General features: G+C 44.2%; 1 protein-coding gene across 3 annotated transcripts in view; it reads right to left on the bottom strand.

Moving 5' to 3' along the window:
- Positions 1 to 25,863, bottom strand: part of SH3D21 (SH3 domain containing 21) — a 286,954-nt gene that overhangs the window by 79,696 nt on the left and 181,395 nt on the right. For all 3 annotated transcript variants that reach the window (XM_078681198.1, XM_078681197.1, XM_078681199.1), the window contains exons 5-10: positions 24,210 to 24,300; positions 22,912 to 22,994; positions 21,723 to 21,765; positions 20,142 to 20,242; positions 16,883 to 16,981; positions 15,719 to 15,764 (exon numbers count right to left, since the gene is read on the bottom strand). In XM_078681198.1, the coding sequence (XP_078537324.1) occupies positions 15,719 to 15,764; positions 16,883 to 16,981; positions 20,142 to 20,242; positions 21,723 to 21,765; positions 22,912 to 22,994; positions 24,210 to 24,300 (463 nt within the window). The remainder of the gene's footprint in view (positions 1 to 15,718; positions 15,765 to 16,882; positions 16,982 to 20,141; positions 20,243 to 21,722; positions 21,766 to 22,911; positions 22,995 to 24,209; positions 24,301 to 25,863) is intronic.

The following is a 25,863-nucleotide window of genomic DNA, read 5'->3' as shown; positions in this document are numbered from 1 at the left end:
CACCCCAGCGTGCTGACATCAGTTTTATTCAGAGAACTTTTCCGCGCCACAAAGCAGAGCCATCACAAACAAAACTGTGAGAATATGGGAAGAAGCGAATGGTGAGGAACAGCACCATTAGGGACAGTGCCAGGCACTGTGTCACTGAAGGTCATAGAAGTGAAAAGAGCAGAAAAACATATGAGAAATGTCATGGCAGATGACAGAAAGTCTGTAACCACAATCTATAACAATGAAGGAGCCACAAGCCCGGAACAGATGTGCTACGACAAGTTACTCCAAGACAACACCATAAAGGAGTGTCGTATCCCCAGCAAGGAGCTAAGGGGCTGAGGCACAGCCAAGAGACCCCCAACCCAGAGGATCGCAGAGGAGCCAAAAAAAAACAAGCAATGAAAAACAGATAAGAATATGAAATAACCAAGGTGGAGGGATGCAGAAGTACACATGAACCTACCGTCCAATTACTTAGAAGGGAAAGAGAGGAACAAATAAACAGAACCAAGTACCCTGCCAGGGAGGGAGTGAAAGAGGGCACTTGCAGAGGACAAGCCACCCGGAGGGAGGCGAGTGCAGAAGACCAAGCTGAAGGTCCTCGCAGAACCAGGAGGAAGGGCTGGCCGTGAAGGAATCTGCGGCTAGAATCATCTCTACCAGATACATCGTTACCCAAGGTGAGAAACTTATACATCTGATAGAGACTACTAGCCGCAGATTGCTTAATGTGGAATAGATACCCTAGCCATACCCAGAGGGGAGGAGGGTCTGCGAGAGAACCTCACCAGCTTGGAAGAACACAGGGCCCCAATAGGGAATGTGTCATGGGAACAGGGAGGATGGCCCAGTCCCCACCAAGCAAAAGTAAGCAAGAACAAGGAGAAGGGAAGGCCAGGGTACCACAAGCCTACCCAGGGGGAAAGGGGCGTATGCCAGAAACCCCGGAGGGACAGACGGCACCAAGAGAGGACCAAAGGAAGAAAAGAACCACCTGCAAAATCCAAGAAGAAGAGGTGGAAACGGAGGCAGAGCCCGCCACAGGAGAAGACACACACAGTGAAGGGGACAGCCGAACTGGCATCAGCCAGAGACAGCGGACAAGGCAGGAACAGCCCCCCAGCCGAGAAGCACAGACATGAGAAGGAAGACACAGTTGCGCAAAGCCCCAGCAGAGCAAGGGGCAGGAGCACACAGGTACATGCCGAGGCCCACGGAGGTGGACCATAATGACCAGGCGTGGGCAGTCGGCAGCTGGTAAATATTATGAAGTAGTGTGCCCAGAGCAAACCAAGCGCAAGACGAAGGCAAAGGCAAGGGAACCCCAGAACAAGCCCCAGAGAAGGACCGTCACAGCGGCACAACATGACCCACGAAAAGAAGTGAGACCGGCCAGAAGATAAAGAGGAGAAATATGTAGGACAGACCTAGAGCCCTCAACCAGAACACAGGAGAGCACCAGGAGTATCCTAACCCCCCTGGAACACACAGGATAACTAGGTGGAAACACCACGACACAACGCCGTAGACGGCATGACGAAAGTCGGTCTGGCGATCCAGAGGTTGAAGAGGGACAAAAGCCACGACGGGCAAGCCCTGTAGATGAAGGATAGGAACACCATCGGATACTGAGCAGGACAGAGCCTGGAGCAGTGCAAGCTGCGCTAAGACGGATGAAAAAAGACCACCCCAAGCGGTATACAGTGAGGTCAGGAAAGGCGAGGAAACCAAGAAGGTGTCCACACCCGTCCAGCTTAGGACAGAGGTATACAATAGCTACAAGTACCCCACCTAGAGTATGACACGTCCCAAAACAAAACATAGGAACCCCTCTTAGGGAAAAACTCTGCAGCAGAGGTGAAGAACATAAAGGACCTGTGGGTAGCTGCACAGGCTGCTTACCAATCAGCCAAAATATTAGACAGATGGTCCAACCTGAGGACCTATACGGCTTCACTAACAGCCAAAAAACACACACAAGCTACAGGGTACCAGCATAGGGGAGCCAACTTAAGGACCCTGAATGCATTCCAAGTCACACAGATGGGCCAACCGAAACACTAGGCCCAAAGAGAAAGGGGGGATAAACGCCTCCCATAAGGCACTTGAGGACCGACAAGCCGAAGCTAATGGAGGGGGAGGAGGACGGAGCCCCGCAAGGAGTCGTTGAATGGCGGAGTACGCGTGGGTGTTAAATAAAAGAATTCCATCAAAAGGCAATTCAACAAGATGCTCCCTAATATTCTCCGGAAAGACGCCATCCCGCAACCAAGCATGGCGGCGGAGAGCCACATAACTCGCCATAGCACGGCCGAGTGAATCAGAAACATCCACGGCCGAACGGAGAATAAATGCAGTTAACTCCCAACCATCCAGCACATGGTGCCGCAGATCAGCACAGACACCTTTATGGGAGGAGCGAGACAGCATCCCTGCCTCGCCCCAAAACCCAGCGGGGTTCCCTGTGGTGTTGCAGGAGGTCGCCGGGACTCGCAGTTTGTCCCTGAGACCCCTTCAGTCCTCTGGGCAGGTGGCTGTCTTACCGGAGGCTACGCCAATGCCTTTCTTGTGCCATCGGCTTTCCTCCCCCGCCCTGGCGTCACCACGGACGGAGGACTCCCCGAGTCCCTCTCGGTCCTCTGCGCAGGCATCTGCCTTGTCGGAGGTCGACGTTCATTGGCAGCTCCAGATCCGACCCGCCTCTTTCTCCTGACAAGCACGTGGTGGTGAAGGTCGCCTCGGCACCCCTGGGGGCCACTTCGGCGCCGATCGAGGACTCACAGGTGTCCATGACGAACTCCACGGCACCATCCCGGCGTCGGATCCTCGACTCTTCTCCGGATCTCCCTTCTTCTCCGGAGGTAGTCATCTCCTTGTCTCCTCTTCACCAGAGACTGGACGCCACGTCGTTGCCTTTTCCATGGCGTCTTCCAGGGCGGGCTCTATGCCGTCTCCGTGGTCACAGCCCCCGGACCCTCTCTTCCGCACCTCGCGGTTGGTTGCCCCACAGGCTTCTTCGGCAACCCCTCAGGATCCTCACTCGTCCATGGGTCTTCCATCCTACAGGGGCTGGCTGTTTGTTCCCCCAGCTGGGCTCAGGGACAGGTGGCTTAGTTTGCAGTTTTCACCCATGGAAGAGTTGTTCTCTCCCCCGCAACGCCCTACGGAGGCGAGTGTAGCCTTTGTCCGGGCCATTTCCACGGCCGCTGGTATTTTGCAAATGGGCGCCACAGTCAATCCACTCCCTCCGGACCATTTGTTGGAGGTTCTCCACCAAGGCTCTGGTGGAAGGGAGCTGCTCCTTCCATTTGAAGCTTCGCTCCACAACTCTTTCCTGAGAGTCTGGGGGTGTCCTGCTATGGGAGATACGGTGCCTCAGCCGCTCCCCCACCGCCATCGTCCTGCACGATCCAGTCTGCCTTTTTCCCCACCCTTGGCCCAGTGCCCTGCTCTACAGTCTGATTTTCCTTCCTTGCCTTCAGTGCGTTGCCTGTTGCTCCCTCTGTCACGGGAGGCCCAGTGGTTGGACTCCTGGGGCGTAACATCTTCGCTTCCAGTAGTGCTGCTTTGCACGTGCTCAACACACTTTGTGTGTTGGCCAGGGCTACCTTCGGCCTTTGGAGTCCAGGGATGGGTCAAAGAGGGTAACCCCGTAGGGCTTCACCTCGACAACACCACACCTCCAAAACCTGAAGCCGAACTCGTCGGCTCTGGGGTCGGAGCTGCCGGCGAGTCCGCGGAAGGCCCTGCGCGTGGCGAGCGATCCGTGGACATCTCAGGAAGAGGAGGGGGGCCCAAAGAAGCCTGCAAGCCGTAGCGTGGATGTATGATGTTACCACGCGATCAAAATGATCGCGGTACATCACAACGCAGCTTTTTACCACGACTTGCGCTGTAGGGTGCTGGTAGTAGGAATAGTATGATTTACTATTCCAACTCCAGCCTACGTACAGTAGGGAAGGTGTTGGAATAGTAAATCTACTATTCCTTAGTCTAGAGCGCCCTCCAGTGCAAGTCGTGGTAACTACTTGCGTTGTGATGGCACTGTGGCGTTTTGACAGCGTTGTAAAGGTTGTTTACCCGTAGCGTAGGCCTCCATTTGGGCCCTAGTCGCCCCAATGCCAGGAAAAGGCAGATGTGGTGGCGACGGCCGAAGGCTCATGTCCCGAGAGGAGTCTGCGCCCTCTGCAGAACGAGGACAAGGTCTCGGTGACAAGCTGTAGGACTTACCAGCGAGCGACGCCCCTGGGGCCTCGGTGAAGGACGATGCAGCAGTCGGAATCGGCGGTTTCTGGACCCTTCCGAGGTAGTTGACGGACGCGGTGATGAGACCGATCTGGAGAAGCGAGCCGAAAGCAACTTCATCCGGCACTCCCACCGGGACTTCAGCTTGAGATGCTGACAGCGTTGCAGTCCGTAGAATCATGATGCTCGCCCAAACACCACCTACAAATAGGATGAGGGTCCGTCACCGACATCTGACGTGTACAAGAAGCACACGTCTTGAAGCCCGGAGGCATTTGCACACTGTTCCCAATGCAAAGTCTTCAGAAGAAGGCCTGAAAACAGGTCAAGGGAGCTCAATCCGGATCCCCACTGCACGCGGAAAAGAAGGAAACTGATGTCAGCACGCTGGGGTGGGACTTATGTGACCTCGCTGACGTCACGTACATGGACGATGTCAGGGCGGAGTCACGTGGTGCCGTCCCCAGGCGCGCAGAAATGCTGTGGCAGAAAATTTTCCGGATCCAGTCTCACGCCTGGGGATAACTCTACGTTAAGGAATCTGCGGCTAGTAGTCTCTATCAGATAGGACTTTATTCTCAAAGTTTTGCCTGGGAGTAGTTGTGTCTCACTCTGGACCTATCTATCACTTAAGCCAGCATTTAAACTTTGGAGGCAAATTCAAAGATGCCCATAGCTGTGGAAGGCATTTTCTGTCTTAAATGGGGAGACAAACTTTAAGGAAAGAAGAAACATAGTGGTTGGACCACCATCTCTTGTTGCATATATGACTCCTCGAGATAACATCAAAAGTGAGGGTCCATTTTCAGGAAATACATAACAAATACCCCTGTGTACTGTGAGTTTTTTTTCCTGGCTTATGGGCGGCCTGTAAAAGATCTTCTGCAAAACGTTACAAAATAAATGTGCTCATTAGTCTGATGAGAGGGGCGTAGCAAGGATGCCTTGTACCCTAACACAAGGATGGAACAAGCATTTGCAATGCAATAATTCTCGCTTCATGAGAGTTTGAGCTATTGGCATTGTAAACAACAATGCCTTTAATTTTGATGTAACCTGTAACTATGATCTGATGCTCATGTAAAGCGCTCTGATACCTCCGGGTCTAGCCAGCGCTATATAAAACCTTTAAAATAAATAAATAAATGTGTTGTTTTATAAAAAAGATAAATAAAAGGCATTGTCATTTACAATGCCAAATAGCTTAAACTCTCGCAAATTCGAGATCTATTTCATTGCAAATGCATGCTATAAAAATAAAAATAACGTTAGGAGAGGGCGTGTTCTGCCTGCAACAGCAGACAGGACAAAGTTATTTGAGAAAACTGTGCTCGGAGGCTGTAATTAAAGCATACCAAGCAACTACACACACAAAACAGGGGGTGTCGCCATGGGAGGTTACAAAATGAGACAAGGCAGTACTAAGGAGGGACTACTAAGCCTTTTTACCAATGAACAGCCACAGTTTACAGTGGACAATGATACAAGCTAATGAAAAATGTGGGTGGAGAGTGGGCGGAGCTTAAAAGTCCCTACCTCGATTCAGCATGCCTCACAGAGCAGCACATGCGCTGCCCAGGCTCGACTTAAAAAGGGCCCACCGCACCTGGGGCTTGGTGCCACTGCGCTGCTGCCATACCGATAGCTCTAATATCATACAACAATGACTCAATGAGAGTCAATGAGAAAGAATTTAAACTGCAAATTAATTACACAAAACACGTAGTCTCACTTTTTAAGGTTCAAGTATTTGTATAAACAAAAGAACATGGACTGTATACTTTTCAAAGAATGAGAAGCAGCATGAACCACAATTTAAATGGCGTACTAGGTGCAAAGAGAGCACATGAATAAGTATAATAAAATGGCACAAGTAAAAAACCTAAAAAGTGAAAATGTGCGTTTTCGTTGGGAGCTATTTGGTACACATATTATGCATGAACATTTATTTTATGATACAAGTAGTGAAAGAATCATGCCATAATTAGCGATCCCAATTAGGCTGCTACAAGTCGACGGTGTTTCGACATTCATGACTTCAGGTCATTTTCAGGATAAGAGAACACAAGCAAGATGACTGCTGCCTAATCAGGGAACAAAGAATGAGTTACCCCCCCCCCCCAATAACAAATTAATTAAAACAGTACGAACAAATCTAGGATACGTGTATAAAGGCACCTGAAGGTAATCCAAGGCACCTGGGGAAGGGCGAAATAAGCCGCCGCTAGCAGTGCTCAGGGAAAACAACCACCCCCTGTGTGGCCAGGAGATTGAAAGTCAGTACAATCACGTTGGAGAAACTTATGGAGCGGATTTATCAAGCGCTGCTTGTCACCAGAAAAGGGGCAAGGGATCCAAAAGTAGTCCTTTGAGATATGGCATAGAAAACAGGGAAACTTTGTTCAAGAGGCTGTAGGAAATAAATATGAACACCCAAGTCAGAACTAGGTGGAATGAAAAGCTAAATTATACCAGAATGCACAAATGGTGGCTTACCCAATGGTGCGAGCTATTTGAATAAATCAAAAGTCATCTCAGCGGTTAAGCGGTGAAGTGCCCTCTCTGGACTGGAAATAAAGCTTTCTATCCAGGATAACGGTCACCATGTCCCAAAATAACTCATACCCACAAAGAAGTTTAAAGTCAAGAGATTCACTGGACAAATTGAGGGAAACAGCCTTCCTAGAGTCATTGGGCATTGTGATTGGCCAATAACACTGCTTCAGTGAGACCTTAGACTGGGAACAGGTGACAGCGGGAGACTCCCATAGTTCAGACAGCCCAAGAGAGTTAAGTGACTCCTTAATATTCAAAAGCCAAGGGACCTTAAAGAGAATTGATCAGCTTTCATTACATCCAGAAGGGCAGTGGAATAGTGGTCACGTTCTGGAGTAGTCCATAAATGCCTCCTGTAGAGAAGAGGACGCAGCCTGGCTTTGCCTGCAAGCCTTCATACTCCCAGATCAATAAGAAGTGGGTACAAAGGGGTACTCAGTGGGAGAAATACAAGGTTTTGCAGGAATTTAGTACCTCAATGTTGGTAAATCCCCACAACTCTGCCTCAAAGGGCCGCTCCGAATGCCTTGGACTCAAAGACAGAGCACAGGGGAAATGGTTTTAGTATAGGAGGCACACTATTGCCCCAGAGATATTTTTAAGCTTTAGGGCTGCTTTATTGACGTTGGATTTTTAAGGGCATAAAACCACTAAATGTGACTCTCAAGGAGGTAAATGAGTACATCTGAGATGTAAACTTGTCACTCAAGCTTTGCAATAAAACCATTCCATAGGAGGTGGACTGATACACCAAACTGGTAATAGCATAAGGTGAGAGAGAAAGGGTCATTTGGGCGAAGCCAAAACCCTCTTTACGAAGCCAAAACCCTCTTTATGTATACATTAAAGAATATCCACAGACATTCTTGTTTGTTAACTAATTGTTAATTGCACTGAGGTGCAATTCCTGCCATTTAGAGGAGAGGGAGGTAGGTGCAAAACACAGGTCCTTCTCGAGCAAGTTTTTCCTTCATCACACGACACTGTATTTTTTACTTTATTTTAGGAATGAGGGTGGAGTGAAGATTATTTTTAGGCTTTTTTTTAGAATTAGAATTGTTCTTCAGCGTCCTTGTGTAGAGTGTGAATTTGTGCAAGGAGAGTAGACAGGAAAGGTCGTGAAGGACTTGTTAATTTTTTAAAAATATTTTTAGGACGGTTTTCTATTGAAGTAAGGGAACATATCAATGCAAATAAAAGCTCTATCACTTAAGTATTATAAGGGAACTACAATGCTTTCATAAAAATATAATAAGTATGGCAATCCAACAACAGATGAGCCAATCAGTTTGGAGGGCCATGAGGGTTAAACAAACATTCCTTTAACGACAGCAAAGGTTGAGATAGCAATTAACAAAATTAGGAGATTTTCAGAGAGGCTGCTACCTCGTAACAGGCCGTTATGGCTCAGTTACGTGTTTTGTGTTTCTAAATCGACTACATCCCTGCATTTCAGAAGGAATGTCGAGTCGATAAATCTACCAATTTCTTCTTGCAGTCTAGGTCGTTCCTGTTCATTATTTTTCAAAAGCCCAGTGCACACGCCTTAGACGGAGTAAGAAACAAGTGAGGGTAAGGGGAGGCGGGAATGAAAGGTACCTCTTGATGGCGGCCCACTCCAGTGAGCGTAACTGCGCATGTTGTACAGGTCACGCCACGCAGAGGTCGAAACAAAATGGAAGCGTGGGGGGAAGAGTCCTCTGGCCAGCAACGATGTCTCACTGTAAATAATGCAAGTCGGGTAAGTTCTACCTGCCTGCAAGCAGACTGATCGGAGGGCCCAGGGCGACATTAAGCAGCAGTCTCTAAGAGATGCCACACAGCCCACGGTCACGTGACCTGCCTTCCGCTCGGCAGGAAACCAAAGCACAAGACATGCGAGGTGAAGAGATAGAAGGTGACGCACTTTGCAGAGACCCTGCCTGCAGCAAACGAGTCTGTTGTCACGGAAAATTCCAATCGAACGTGGAGTTCGCCAGGGATGCGTTCTGGCCCCCACTCTATTTTCTATTTTCGTGAATGATATTCCCTCTTACTTAGACAAATGTAAAAATGACGCACCTAAATTGAATGGCGAAAGGGTAGCATCTCTATTGTTTGCTGATGATACTATTCTGATATCCCAAACAAAAAACGGCTTGCAGATTTTATTGAATACTTTTAACGATTATTGTTGTCAAAAGGGGCTAGAGATTAACGTAAAAAAAACGAAATACATGGCCCTTAATCCAATCAAACCAGATAAGGGTTGCCTAACTTTAAAAGGGATAAAGTTGGAATCTGTGCCTCACTTTTCTTATTTAGGGGTCACGCTTGATTGCAACTTCACCTGGAAAGCACAATTGGAAAAAAGCAAATTGTTATTTGCTCAGAATGTTAAACCAATACTCAGAGAGCAAAGCTTAAGCACCAGTAAAGCGGTGCGTCCCGTTATGGAACTTTTTAAATTTAAGGTTCAATCATCAGTGCTATATGGTGCTGAATTGTGGGGGCCAGGCTCTAAGGAGACTTTTAGTATCCACGACAACAACTTTATGCGAAGCTTGGTTAGGGTTCCGAGAGGAACCCCATTAGTACCTCTGCAATTGGACCTTGATCTTAAAAGAACTGACCGTCATGTTCTTATTAGACCGCTTATGCTCTGGGTAAGATTGTGGCACGTCTCTGAGCTTCAAGCATACAGAGAAGGGCTGATAGAGATCTTGGGGTTGGATAGTAACAAAAAAATCCCCTGGTTCACACATGTTAGGACTTGGCTTAACCTTATAGGCCTGAAACACTTTTGGGAGTATCCCGAGCGGTTACCACCTAATCCCAAATTAGTCCTGAAAAAAGCTTTTTGGTCCTATGTAGCAAATATGACTGTAAATATCAGTACTAGTGGTTCATTAGTATCAAAATTTTTAAGTTTTAAGGACGAATCCTTTTACGAGTCCTTTATGGACGAAATAGAGCCCCCACTTGCCAAGACACTATTTCTAAAGTTTAGATATGGAAATCTTTTATTAAAATCAACTTTGGCACGTTGGGCAAGGAACCGTGACCCATCGGCTGAGGTATTGGACAAAGTTTGCTCACTTTGTGAAAACAACCAAATTGAGAATGTGCAGCACATTCTCTTTTTTTGTCCTATCTATGCCCATGAAAGGAAAAGATGGATTAAACCGATATGCCTTCTATTAGGCTTGAGGTCCTGCGATCAGGCTCTGAGAATTTTGACTACTAACACTTCACAACAGATTATATTTAGTGTTAGCAGATTTCTACTTTCTATTTGCTACCGTAGGAAAAAAATGGGCCTTCAGCTGTGAATCTAATTTCTATTATTTTGGTCTTAATCTATGGAATTGATTTTGTTTATATTAGCACTAATTGCACTATATAATTGAATTTGCTTATAGAACTATTGAGGTGTCCTCCCGTCTCATATGATTTTTATTGTCATGCTCCATGTATTTTCCAACATGTGTTGCACAGTTATATAGAATGCATTTTAATTTTTTTTTAGTGATTGTCTCTATTTTTATTGAAATGTAATTTTTTATTGAAATGCAATGTTTAAATTGTTCTTTTATGGCGTAATGCCGAAATAAAGATTTGAATTGAGTCTGTTGTCCTCTTTGTTCGGGACGAGGTTCTCCGCCTGCACATCTTTTCTGTCACCCACATCTGCTGCCCGAGGAGGAGCTGAATGAGTCACACTTATGACACAGGCACCTGACCGAAGGTAACACAACTATGTGACCTGACACTATTTTAGAACAGTTCTATCTGGATTAATTGCCCTAGCAGCACTCTAAAGAGAGGGTGCCACAATAGGTATTGAAATCCAGATAAAACTGTTCTAAAATAGTGTCAGGTCACATAGTTGTGTTGATTTAATGAGGGGGGGCTTGACCTGACTGCTAATACCCCTGTAGCTCCTTGTTGAAGATAACCTAACCAAAGCTACCCTGCAGAAGGGGGAAGGACTCAGTATGTATTAAAGTTGCTTATGTTGCTATCCTGAATGCATGACAGGCACAGTTCCGGCGCCCCTATGCCTACAGTGAGCATCTCTGCTGTACACTCTACCATTGCACTGAGGTAGTGGCTAAAATAGTTTAACCCCTTCCATGCTGATGACGGCCCCCGTCCGTCATGCAACACGGTGGGCGTGTGCTGATGACGGCTGGGGCAGTCATGAACCCGCCCACTCTTCAGAAGTGCCGCACAGGCGCAGAATCGTGGCCGCGCCCAAGGGGTTAATGGCAAGAAACTCTTCTGAATCCCTGCCCCCCAGATTACACTGGCTACCACTGCGTGCTTGTGTGTGCACACATACAAGTAAAAGCATAAACACATGCATGCTCACAAATCCACTATTAATAATGTAGCAGGAGAAGTGGCATTGGGGCCCAAGAGTGTAATGGGGCGGAGTCCAAAAAGGGAGTCCAAAAAGTTTCAAGGAGGTTAGAGCTCTGTGGCTCCTTTTTACTGCCATCGCCTCTATCTGCACTCATCCTCAATTCTCTGCCATGTCTGGCAGGACTTCAAGACAAAGTAGCTAACTGCACAACTCTTAGAAGGATTATTATTGGTCCTGGAGCAACCCTAGTGGATGTCACAGACAGTGGCACTAGTGGGCTCAATTAAACTGCGCTATACTCTGAAGTGCTTAGTTTTACTTTGGGGTAGTGGGTTTGGGAAGGTGGAAGTGGGCAAGCCTTTAGGGTATGGAACTCTTCACAAGTCTCCACACTAGAAACAGAACTCCCTTCTTCTAGTCGTCCTTTAAGGCCTTCTCTATGTTCCAGATTTCGCCTTCTGCCCTACAACCACAGTTTAATGTGCCAAAGCACCCCAATGCATTGTGTCTGTCTGCCTGTTTGATCCACAACTGGATCGCGGAAGCTTAGCGCCTCCTCCTGACAGGGCGAGTGTCCTCATCCTCTAAATGCCATTTGTCACAGACCTGCTGTAATCCCACCTGCGGCCCACCAGCTTGCACCAGCAAGGTGTGAAAAGGACCAAACCAGAAGTGGTAAGAAAAAAACGGGACTCGGGCTGACTGGAAGCAAGTGCTGGATGGTGCACTGCAAAGCCCGCTTTTGCCTGGAGTAGAATGGAGGAATAATCAGAAACAGAATGATGCCAAGACAAGCCATCCTTACACATGCTCGGCAGGTATACCAAGGTAGGTTAGTTACTTATGCCGTGACCCCTCAAGACTTATGTTCACTAGAAATAAGTGAGAAGTGAACAAAACAGACAGTAGCTAACTCATCATTTGAATGTGATTTCATAAAAATGTATTTCATAGAATACCACTACTTGAGAAACCATGTCATCTAAACTGTTTAATGGGCATTTCCCAAATAAATGGCATTCGCCATTTCGGAGAAACCAATTCATAGAGTGTCTTTTAACTTGAAACTGGCTTTTGCATGCCTATTTTTTAAGGTGTAAATACCATGGTTGCACTCATTCCGGAACACTAAAAGCCCTTTCTGTTACTGCACTCCACCCATCCCTGAACCCCTCACTACTTCTAAACTCCACCCATTCCTGAACCCTAAAGCCTCCTTTTTAGGTCTAATCCCCAACCATCTCAGACTGCTTAAAAGCCCTTCCAACAGCCAAGCTCCACTAATTCCTAACTCCTAAAAAAAAGCCCTCACCGCCCTTAAACACCACCCATCCATAACTCCTAAAACCCCTCACTACCCCTAAACTCTACCCATCCTTGAACCCTAAAAACCCCTTTCTGCAACCAAACTCCACAGATCCCTGAAACCTTGAAACCCCTCACCACCATGAACTCCACCCAATCCTACCCTAAAAACTCTTGACGATCCCTAACCTCTATGTGTAACTGAACCATAAAAACCCTCGCCAGTCCTAAACTCTACCCATCCATGAACCCTAAAAAGACCCAACACCCCTAAACTCCACCTATCCCAAAGCGATAAAGACACCTCACTACTCTAAACTCCACTCATCCGTGAACCCTAAAATGAACCCTAAAATCCTCTCACCACCCCTAAACTCCACCCCTTCCTGATACCCTGATCTTCACCCATTCTGGACACCTAAAAAACCCTGACCTCCCCTAAACATTAGCCATTCCTGAACCCTAAAAACCCTCATTCATCCTAAACTCCATCCAAGTTTAAAGCAATTTTGGAACTTTACTTAAAATTATCTTTTCTTTAAAATGTTTCCTTTAATTTTCCATGTATTAGTATTTCCTTAAAATGGTCTTTCCTTAAAATTATTTTTCCATGATTTGGTTTCCTCCAATATGGGTTCTCAGTTTTAGTTTTTCCATTAATTCACACACATAAAACTCATCTTCTGGGTACACACATGGTCCATTGTGAAGATTCACTAACGACAACAATGAGCCCTGTACAGGCAGTGACAGGTTGATTCACATAATTGACTTGTTTAAAGAAATGTGTATACTGTGCGGTGCGCCATGTAGGTAGTACTGTCATACTGCACAGTAGCACGCGGTCGGTGAGCGTGAAGGCTGCTGGCAATTCAAGTGGAGTTGGTGATGCTCTCAAGTGGAGTTGGAGGTTGAATGGAATACAGTAATAAAGGAATACGATAGATGGTCTGGGAAGGTGCGTGTTTGATTGATGGTACTCACAACTATCACTAATAACCTTTGGTCAGCACAAAGTGAGGAGTGCAGGGCACTGGATAAAGAAGAGGTAGTAGCTCACTAAACCTGGTTTGTTGTTTTAGAAGTTGAAGACCTGTGCTACTAAGGTTCTGCTTTACAGCTAGTCCATGGGACTGAAGGCTCACGAAAAGAAGAGAGTTTAACTAGCTTCCTAAATGAAAGATGGATGATAGTTACTAGGGCTTGAAGGGGTTAATCTGTTCCAAGGAATGAGGGAGACTGTGTTGAACAGCTGGCTTTCAGAGCTGAGGAAATTGTGCAACGGGATTGTCAAACTTGAGGTTGTTTTGGTCCTGTTGCAATAGTTCCTACGTAGTGTTCTTATGAATAAGTACTTTTTCCTCTGTAGATGACATTGTATGGCTTTGGAGTCGGAGGTAAACTCGTTATAAATAAAGCGTGTGTAAATATAATATTTTGGACAGTAACTTATAGCATCCTCCTAAATCGAGACATAACATTACGTGCATTTGTAAAGTGCACGTTCACTCAAGGGTATCTTGGCACTAAATAACAGATGTTTATTATAACCCAACTTAATGGTACTCATTTTATCGACCTCAGAAGGATGAAAGGCTGAGTGGATCCGCCAGGATTTAAACCTGTGACCATGAGGTCGAACACAGGCTTCTACAGTGGACTCATTAGTCCACTAAGCCACCAAACTTTGCCTAACCAATGCCAGGCTTTTCCGGAAGAACCCTCACAAACTTACAGGTCCAGATACTAACGATAAATCCAAACCAGATAAAGGAGAATTAATTTATCGTTTCCTTGAAAAGTCAAACAATAAATTTAGAGCCACTCAAACACCAGAGTGAGCAACAATGCACAAACTGAAAGTCATTATTTAAATACCCATGAACACCAGATTGAAGAACAATGCACTATTTAAAAGAGGTACTTTAGCCTTATCTCACTAACATCCGTTTCCCAGCCCTAGCCAGCCTGTGAACCTCAAAGTGATCTAACAACACACACCTGACTCAGGTATGTGGAGGGGTTGTGGCCTCTATCTTCTTCCTCACTTAATAAGTAACCCAACTTTTCAGATAAGGCAGGGCCTCTCCCAGCCACAGACATAAACTAAGGTCAACGTAGCCATACATTTGAAAACGTAGAAGCAGACAAGCAATAATCACACTGAATAAATATGAATAGGTTTGTTATACACTAGAATATACTGCTTTTCATCAGACGGCTCTTTCAATTGTTGATCTACAGAGTGTTGTGTAGCATGACCTGGAGTTTCCGTCAACCAGTACTGGGAAAGACTTACTCACAGAACAACTTTCTTGAAAGACCATGTTGATCTGGCTCTTTCTGCAATGCATAAACCATGGCACGGACGGAGACCGTACACAAAGCATCCCTGTTTGCCACAGGGCAAGGGAGGAGGGAATGATTGCGAGCCCACAGTCAGTGTAACCTTGTGTCCCACCACCACAGATTTTAGCATGTGCAATCACATATACATTCAAAGTGAACTTACCGGATGATGTTTAATCTCAGTCCCAAAGTATGTCTTGACCATGCTGAGGCCTGAACAAATCACCTGAAGATCACACACAGATCTCAGCAGTGAGCGCTTAGCCCACTAAGCTTTACTAGAAGTGTGCATGGTGTCCATTTTGAGACCTCATAAGGACTAGACATCAGGGAAAAACCAGTGCCTAGGGCTGTATAAACACTCTCCCAACGAGGTCGCCAGGCAGAATGTCCCAAAGGTGAAGGCTTATTATATTAGACTGTCTTCCTAAAGAATAACTCATTCCTCTAAAAGGTAGGTGTATGAAAAAGTTGTGACATCGCTTCGTATGACACTTGTCTGTGACACGACTGTTGCGTTTGCAAATTATTGCCCCACTTATTTTTACCCGAGCCATGATCTAAACTATGGAGTAACTGGCAAAGCTCTTTAACCACCAAGGTGGCAAATGGTATTTGGTCTAAATCTATGAATTGGATGCCAAGGCGAAATTCAAGAGAGACTGGCTTCTCTTTTTAAATTCACTACCATGAAACCAAATTAAATAACGAAATATAACTTCAAGGTGGATTGTACTATTAAGAGAAAAAACAGTCATTTGAACAAGTGAATAGGCCCTGGGAGCCGTATGGTTGCACTAAATCACTTGGCCATTTCTAAAGGCCTTAAGATGTCCATCAAGTTTTGGTCAATTTCCAAACAACCATTAGATTTTCATTACATAGAAGTTCATGTAGTGTGGTATTTGAACTGTCCCTTACCTGCCACTTTCACAGTTGCTTTTCGAACGGGGGGCTTATCAGATTGCTGCAAAGACAGAAAAAACAGACAATATTCTAATAAAGAAGACCTCATCTTGACATGCAGCATCTGTCACAACTATAGAAACTTGCTGTTTGTGCGAGGCCATGCAGGAGTGTGTGTTGTTGTTATTTAACCGAAAGATTCATGCCAGAGAGACAGGGGTGGGGCATTATGTTTCTATCATGGGTTCTATGTAGTGGACGCTTAAAGGTTGGGTGTCTTGACTGGAAATAGAAACTGTAACTGACTGTGTGGTGCGCCTAAAAGACAGTCAAGATTCCACCCGGTCAGTCGCTTGAAAGTGCCAGATATCAATCAGATCTTGTCCAAGTCCTACAGCTGTTTCAGAGGCATCTGCCCCACTGTAAATCTCTTTATCCCGGACATGTAAGAGGCTATTTCCTCATGACTACAGGATCAGCAAGCAATGCATTCTTCTAATTTCCATATACATGGACTGCTGTCATAGGTAGCGGCCAGGCATACATATTATGTTAAATACAAATTCTGATCAAAGATTTATGGAGTAAGGTGTAATGAATGGAGTCTTGCTGCTTAAATAATTGTACGGTTATGGTCCTCAACTTAACATTTGACTGGTGAAAAGTAGATCCGGTGAAACTAGAATTCAAGCGTACCGTGGGCGGGTTACATATGGATCTCGGTAGCTGCCACTAGACACACTGGACTGTTGTTCTCATTTGAGAACAGTAGGCCCATTTTGGGAGAACATTATATTAAAGTGTTAACAGTTGTTAACCTAGTAAGCAAATTCCAAACTATTGGTATCAAGGATCCACTTTTTGAGACAGAGCATAAGACAGGGGCATGGCCTGCTCCTAAGGACTTACAATGGTGGCGGAAAAGAAAACTGAGGCACAGGGACATTAAGGGATTTTTTCAGGATCACACAATTGACTCACATGTAAAGATTAGTACTCCTGGTTAAAATCTTAGTGATTTTATTCACTAGACCAGACCCCTTTCCTTAAACTCATCATGCATGATCTGTTGGGTAGTGATAGGAAGGGGAGGGACATTTCGACCCAGCAAAAGGTGGCCCCATTTTGGAGCAGTTGAGTCACTGTCACTGCACACACTTTCCTATGAGTGGAGCTTACCACATTAGCCACAGGGGACAGAAGCATCACAAAGTTGTCAGGGAAAAGACCTGTTTTGCCATTTAACTCTCCTTCCCACCAGCCGTCGTCTTCCAATTCCTGTGAAGAAAATATAAATTTTCACTCCGTCCTGGATAAAGCACAGATAATTGTATCTCCTAGTGCAAGCATCAAATTCGCAAAGCCCACTCCCATGACAGTAGAAACAGTATGCGGACTATGGATAGATTATTTATTGATGGACAGCTTATCTTCTCCCAAGAGCTTGTTACAACGTGTGCATATTGAACGGCTCAATCTTGATCTAGCATCGTGAAAAGGCACTTCAACCCTGGTGCCTTAGCGCTTGAAACTGTCACATGCGACCTAGGTTCACGGAGTGAAAAACTTCAAAGTTGTGGGCAGATTTCTGTCGGCAACATGGCACCAATCTGTGGACTTGTACAGAAGTCGACTGGCCAGTTCCAGTGGGCCCGCCATCTAAAGGACTAGAAGCATTGTGTAAGAGCCTGAAACTTTACAAACAGTCACAGCAAGTTCTCTGCCAGGTTATAGGAAACAGTTCCTAGATCCCATGTAGGGTACGAGCAGCGCCAATGGGCCCCATTTTTATTCTGTTCCTCATTTACACACACTCATATTAGGCGAAGCAAACCTACAAGTACCAAATGAAGCAGAAGGAAATTCAGGTCTGGAAGACCTACTAACACATGACATGAGATTACTTGAGACCTCTGATGATCTCCTAGCAATGGTAACCGAAGACTCTGGTAAAAGAATCCCATTATGTCTGTTCCAAGGCTTGCAGACACCTCACATCAGTTTCCCCTTCTCATAAAAATAATAACAGAGCAAATATCTCTTCCATATATGTTCACTTATTTGACAGGTGTTACATGCATCGACAGCTGGAAGGACAGATTAAGGGTGTGCAAGAAATAGGGAGGAGATTCGGGAACTGGGTGTAACAAAGGGGCATTTCTGGGAAAGTTGTTTGAAACAAATCAAATGTATAAAGTGATGAATCACAAGATGTATGTCATGACAACGCAGGCTTTACCCCGCGCTGCCATTAGGATGCATCCATTACAACGACTTGCGCTGTAGGCGCTGGATTGTGGAATAGTTTAATTTTCTATTCCAACAGTAGGGAAGGTGTTGGAATAGAAAATAAAACTATTCCTTTACCAAGAGCAACCCCAGCGCAAGTCGTTGTAACGACTTGCGTTGTGATGGCAGCATCGTAATGGCAGCGCGGTGTAAAGCCCGCATTGTCATGGCTGTCTCCCAAAAAAAGGGCAGTTTTTTTCATTTTTCTTTTTCATAAGTGAAGAACATTCTACCCTCTTGTTTGTGTTGGGAGCAGTTAGTGCCACTGGATCCGGCCATGAGGGCAGGTCTGTGGCGTTCCAGTCATTGCTGGTGAAATCTATCCATACAGAGAAATGGGCAAGTACGGGTCCTTGGCTCTTGAAGGCCTTTGGCAAAGGGACTGCACTATAACTTTAATAACACAACATTCCCCCATGGAGTGTCTACGTGTAATTGGAGCATGGTTTGCATGAGCACCAAAAAAGGGTTCAGGGAAACAAAGAAAATTCAGGGTTTCTCTTATATCAAAATTCAATCCACAGCAGAAATGACTTCCCTAAACGAGAGCCCACAAATTACGTCTATCCCCCTACACATAACGCTGGAACATGGAGCGCAAAGCAGATGACACTTCCCATGATACCAGGGGCTGGATCCTGACATTTCGAAGATATTACACAGGAAGAGAAACTTAAAGCAATAACTGGAAGTCAGAGCTGACGGACTCCCAACTGACTGGTTTATGGCTGGATATATGTTTATTTGTTTTTTCTACATCTATTGATATGTTGATCCGATTGGTATCCTGGAACTGGTATTTGTTTCTCACAGTGTATGCTAGATTGGCTCAGTGTTTTAATGTCAGAATTGTCTAATGTCCCATTATCCCATAACTATCTGTAACTGGTCAGTGGGAAATCATTGTAGGTAGTGATAACATCTGAAAGAAAATGGTATATGTTTGTTCTTTCAAAAACCAGCTTTATGGTCATATTGTACACAATATCTAGCCCCTCTGTTGGTTGACAAGGAGTTCAAACAGTATACAATTGGTGAACAACCATATAGAGTTTTTTATCTTGAATTTCATTTTGCTCTCCGTTTGGGAGCCAGTGCAGATTTTAAAGACAAGCTTGGTGTAATTATATGGCACCAGATTGTTGATAGACCTGACAGTTTTTTGCATTGGAAGGTTTAGGGAATACCTTTGTTGAGCCCGCTTATGCAGTCCAACCTGTATCAGATGTCTCTAATCTCATAAACTTTCAGTTTTGGAGCAAGGTATGTCGAGAGATTTTTGGAAAACATTTAGATCACATTTATAGCAGTTATTACGCAGATCTGTTTCTTGAATAACACCCTCAAGCGAAGCAACCATTTTAAAATACAGGCATATCTTAAAGGACAAGACGTCCATATTATTAGGCGAGGCAAAAAGACAAAGTTGCAGGCTGCTGAACTTGCAAGTAAGAGCGGTCAGTTTTGCCACAGTCGAGGGTAGGGCTGTTGTAGGACATCCATCCTTGATTGTCAAAGATGCAGACAGATGGATTTTGATTGGAAATCTGGCAAATCTTTTCTGTGGATCCCTAAGTGGATGTGATTAGTCTACACTTAGAACTGGAGTTCAAAGTGGCATCGTCCTATGCAGATGATCCTGAGTGGAAACCGAATGATAATCTACAATCAAGTGCCAGAAATGGGCAGATGAATGGCCATAATTCCTCTTTGCAGTTTAATCAGTCACGAAAGATGGCAATAAAGCAGGTGTAGAGTCTGAAATGAGTAGCTAATCCATCAATCAATGCAGGGTGTTCTCGAGCTCGACAGGGTCGGCAGTACACCCAAATGGATTTCGATCATGGACTAGGATATGTCTCTTGCCGCTTAAGAACAAACTGTTACCACTGCTACTTCTATTTTTGATCACTCATAGAAATAGTAGAGTAGAATGTGCAGGTTCACATACATTTTCTGCTATCAGCAACATAAAGTCAACTTCCATGAGAGATGTGAAGTAGTAATGACCCTGTAACATCTGGCACTTAAGAGTCCTGAATCATATTGAATACACACAAACAGGCTAATGGTTTTTCTTTTTGAGAAACATATAGTGTGCCACGTAATCCTACTCTTCTGCCACAGAATTAACTTGTCAGCTTCTTACCTTCCTGAGGACCAGAATAATGTCTCCAGTTTTGAGCGACAGCTCATCATTGTTGGAGGCGAGGTAGTCGAACATCACTTTGCAGTACTCCTTCCTAGCGCCTGGAGCACACACAAGGGGAAACAAGAGGACATGCATGGGAATTAGTCCTACAGAACATACTTTACAAGGAACAAGTACAGGGAAGATGAGAGTATTGATCATCCTTCAACTATCTCGCCTTCTCCTTGAAGAAGAAAAGATATACAACTATCTCAACACCTCAGCTACAATACTGATGCAATGTGCAATCCTGAGGCATATGTGTGAGTGCTTTCCAGTTGCAGGGATTGCATTCAACACTTCCATGACCTTTTTCCCCTCATCTGTCTCTTCAATGCCCCTTCCCTTTCATTCAACACTCTTATTTCCTTTTAGCCATCATTTAAGTCTTCAATACCATCGTCCTTTTGATTCTGTATCCCCTTCTTTTTCAATTAACTGTTCTATGCCAACCTTCCCATCCACTGAAATTTGATATGCTTTCCCAGTCTTTTGAAAAAATCTGTCATTCTCCAAATCATCCAACACTTGCGTGCTCCCTCTCCATTTCTTCATCCTTTCCTCTGCATTTCCCATTGATTGAACCATTCCATTTCATATTACCACTCATTTAAATCTCCTATGGATCCTCTCTATTACGAAAACTCTTCTACCCCCTTTTGTAATCATGTGTGTCTTTAACGTTCACTTCCGATTCGATCAATTGGTCTATGTCCCCTTTTCAATCACATAACACTCCGATTTGCTTTTTCCATTCAGAAAACTCTTCTGTGTCGCTTCCTTGTTTACTAGATCTTTCATTCTTCTTCAGGCTTACAATGTTCCTTGCTCTTGTTCCATTTGTTAAACATATCTATGCCCTGTCCCACTCTTTCACATTCTTCATGTCCCTTCCCATTCATTTATCTTTTCTACATTCACTCACCATTTACTGGACTCTCATATCCACTTCACCCATAACTCTCTGCCATTTTCCAACTTACTAATTCTTCTATGCATCCTTTCATAAAAATAACTCTCCAATACTGCCATCATTCAGTCTTATCGAACAAAATTAAGTAGGCATTGGTGTTGTTACCCATCTATTCAATTCTCCTGTACCCCGTTACCATTCACTGTCTATGCTGTGCGTCCTTACCCTTCATTCAACTCTTTTATGGTTCCAATCCATTCATTTACTAATTCCTAGTTCCCTTTCAGTGTGCTCTTTTGTCTCCCTTTCATATTCATAAAACTCCCTGTTTACCTTTACATTTCTTTGGTCTTGTCGAATTCATTCAACTCTTCTATGTCTCGTATCCATCCATTCAACTTCCACTTTATTCAGCTCTTCTCTGCTAAATTACCATTTATTCAACTCTTTCATGCCCACAACCAATTTCTTCAAATTCACTATGCCATTTCCATTTATTAGATATTATATAGCTAATTTCTAATAACTATACCATACCTCCATCTTTCTTTTAGATCTTCTATCAAATTCTGAGATTCCTTGAATTTTGCTATGCCCAATTATCACCGGTGTTGCTCCCAACTTACCTTTACTGTTATTCTTGGCACTTGTGGTCTCTTGAGCTGTTGACTGTAGAAATGGGTGACAATAAACAATAATTATAACAAAATACAAGAACATTTGACCCAACCTGGACCTTGGCCCACTTTACATTAAATAATGCCCTTCCATTTAGTAAATAATTATTTTGAGAGTATTGTCTGTTAAAGTATTAATTCATGGAAAAAAAAACACTGCCCGTAGACGTTTTTACTTAAGATTGGTGCTACCAAGGCTTTAATTATAGATTAATCTTTCTCAGTGCAATTATGAGAATTCCATCAGTATAATCAGTTTTCACAATTGCATTTTACCAACCATTTCTACACATATTTCAGAGGAAATACAGTGTATCTGTTTATAAGAAAGTGCCCAATTTTATTCTTGGAAGATCCTTCTTCCCTATGTTTTTTTTGTTATGGACTTCAGAACAATTCTGTCCAGACAGTCTCTAAATTCATTTTTTTTAAAGATTCCAGAAGTTTGCACAACTTATTTTACTTTTTTCACAACACACCAAATCCATGCAAACTTCCATCATACATGACGAACAAACCTGTCAAACCTGTCTACATCTTATAACAATTCTACCCATCATTCATGATTCGCAGACTAACATTTTTAACTGAGACCGGGATTCAACTTGGAAATTTCAAAGCAAGTAGCTCCATGAAAGATTCAACAGTGCAGAACCCCACTAGGCCACTTTCATCATCCCTTTGCTATCTGGCCACAGCCTGACATTAGCTGCCATTTCCCACATATTCATCTTGTACATAAGATGTATATTTTATGTTTAAATCTGTTTATTAGAAGTTTCCATATTGAAGGCAATACATTATCATCGACAGTGGCTCATAAATGCTTCACAAACAACATCCGTTTGTGTACTCAATCGCTAACATTAAAATGTACAGTCAATGAAGGAGGTCTTGACATCAAATGTATATTTTAAAGAAATTGGGGAACCTTCAGGAAAATGAAGTAAACATATATTAAGGTTTTGAACACTGATCCATCAATGGCTGTTGTGATGGAAAAACAGGAGGCACACCTTCTTTCTATTTTTTTCCTGGCACATCAGGTATACCTAGGTCAGTAATAGCAGTGGGAAGCACAGAATCTAGCCCATCTCACCATTAAGCGTGCACATACTCTGCTACAAATACGACTTACCTTGTCCTGGCCATTGGGGAGAAAGGTAATCTCGTCCATCTTCTGGCGCTGTTTGTTGTTCTTGACCACCTCCAGTACCTTGACTGCATAAGAAGGGACAACAGATGTTATAAGAAGGTCTGCAGATCATGTCCTTGTAAGAAGAAGAGACACGGGGAGCACCATTTGTCGGCTATCTCGCCCACTGAGTTGAAAAGGGGGCTTGTTAATTCTAGGGGTGGCCGAAGAATTCCGCTCCGCTGGCAGAGTTTTGCCTACTCCGTCCAGAGTTCCAAAAAACTCTGCAAAGTGATGCCAAGCAGAGTTTTTTCTCGTGCAGTTCGCCAACATTAATTTGGCGAGCGCTCACAAGAAAAACATTGTGCAATAGACCTCCTCCCGACGAGATTTCTCAGCGTGGGCGATGAAGGTGGGTCACATTGAGGAAGCTGCCGCTCGAGTAGAATGTCTACTCGAGCAGAAGAAAGAAGCAGCGCCCTCTGGCGTGACACGCAGTCAGCCGCGGCCGGCAGTGGGAGTAAATGCAGTGCGGTGACGTGGGGCGGGGCAGGGTGGGGGGTAGTAATGTATGGATTACGGAGTTTTACAGGTAAGTAAACATTTAAATAAATAAAACGAATTTCGTTAAGTACACTGCATCCCAAAATGCGATGCAGTGCGCGCAACAAAATTCGTTTTATTTATTTAAATGTTTACTTACCTGTAATACTCCGCAATCCATACATTACTAACCCCCACCCTGCTCCTCCCCCTCCCCACGTCACCGCCCTGCATTTACTCCCACTGCCAGCCGCGGATGCATGTAGTGCTGTTCGCACTGATTATACTGCGTGGTTCAAAATCCCGGCACTAAAAATCAGTGCGAGCAGAGAAACTTACCAGACTATGCTTCTGGTGGAACTCCGCGGAGCGCTGCATAATTTTTCTGACACTTTGCAGCGTTCCGCAGAGTAGAACTCCGCAAACTCTGCCCAGGACTAGTATATATCTGCCTCTAGCCTATAATCAATGAGAGGGCTATGGAAGAGCCCTGAATGAGGTGGTACAAAGTCATTATATACTTGTGACTGCTTTATTAATTTACACAGTATAGATTCACCACCAAAATTCCATTGTAAACTGCTCTGGTCGCTTCTCTCTCCCCCATACTAATATGATAATGTGTTTATTTACCGTATACTAAAGGAACCCATACCATTTTGCATTTATTTATGCAGTTTTAATCGGCACTAAGCAAGATCCACTATGGCAGCAGAGCACTTTACAAAGTCAATCAATAAGCATCAAGTTGGCCTCACCTGCAGGTGGAGCTTTGCATTCCTGCACAAAATTGGACGGGAATGCGCCAATTTTATCGCCTTTCTTGCCCAACCACCAGCCATCTTCAATCTATGGGAGAAAGAACATGGTGTCACTGAATAATAGAGCACTCCCACGGTCCATGGAAAAGGGTCCTACAGCGACTCTAAGTCTAGATGCTGTTTGTGGATGCACACTACAGACAGATGGGTGCTTGTATGGTGGTGTTAATATGACAACTCATTGTACACACAACAACAACTTGCAGTATCGCGAGGTGCTTATATTGAATCTGTCAATTTAACACAACTCTTTGAATCAAGTTCTGACAGATTAAAGTATGAGTTGGCCATGCAGGACTTTGTCCAAAAAGCCTGCAGCAGGTTACACAAAATCTGTGCAGTCGATGCAATAATCTACTGAATCCCTTTGCCAGATCACACCCAGATCTAAGTGGGCAGGGAAACGGTGGAATGGCGTTCCCAGGCTTATTAATTTGATCAAAACAGTTCCCATACTTTTTAACTGAAAACAACAAGGTAAGAATGGTCTCCTCTAGCATGAAGTGAAGGGAGAGGCAGCAAAAGAAGAACCAAGCCTTTTCTCAAAGGTGCCTGCTACCTAAAAGAAATGTAAACATGTGCAACTGGTTAATCTGCAAATCTACAGACTGCCTAGGAGCCAGCATAGGCTCTAACTGATATAATCAGGAACTTGCCCTTTTAATAGAAACCAATAAAAAGGGTATGCACTGGGTATAATCAGCGTTTTACAAAAAGATCAACTTTTATAAGCACTGTAAACATTTAAACAAAACACAGTCTGCGACAGCCTATTTACACTATGTGTAACTTACCTTATATTGTATGTAATACATTGTTTAAACTAATGGCTTACTTATTCAAAGTGCTTTCTGGCAAAGGCTTGGACCTATTAGCACTATATATACATACGTCACTATTTCCCCAGTTCATCAACTGGGATTCAAATCAGTGACCATCCGGTTACACCCAGAGATATGATGAAGTGTTCGAGGTAAACAACAGACCTGTTCTGCCGGAAAAATGAACTGACAACAGTTACTTTAAGCTGCATTTATTTTTCAGTTAATGTTCATTTTATTTTATATGCATTTAACTGTAGGTGAAAGGCCAACAAAAAAGTTACAGAACAGTTTGTGTTTTTATAGCCAGGTCTTCGACCCCTCATCCACACCCACTGTCCACGTCGCCATTGTACACAAGATCACAGTTCCCATACTTTTTTCTTTATGCACTTCAACCACTGGATCACACACTTACAGCAACATACTGTGGACATGTCTTCACCTCTGGATCAGGGTTTCCCTGAAAAACGTTTTGGAAGCTGTCTTTTTGATTACCCAACTTCTAGAGCTCATGCAGTATCTACCTAGGTTAAAGAGCTTACTACACAGAACTGTGGATTCCCAATCTTGTGAACTTTGATTCCTGCAAGGGCCGAATTAACTAATCATCCTTCTAATGTAGACACAAGTGACAGCATGGCTAATACTAACAGCTGTAAGCAGCATATTGAAACACCAGAGATTTAACATTGCGTAGACGATCAGTTAGTATTATTTGTAATGGTATGATGTTTGATGGCGATATTTAAAAGCTAAAATTGATGGTT

The sequence above is a fragment of the Lissotriton helveticus genome, chromosome 3_1 (genome assembly GCF_964261635.1).
Source record: "Lissotriton helveticus chromosome 3_1, aLisHel1.1, whole genome shotgun sequence".
In the NCBI taxonomy this organism is placed as follows: Eukaryota; Metazoa; Chordata; class Amphibia; order Caudata; family Salamandridae; genus Lissotriton; species Lissotriton helveticus.
This window is presented reverse-complemented; position numbering and strand designations above follow the sequence as displayed.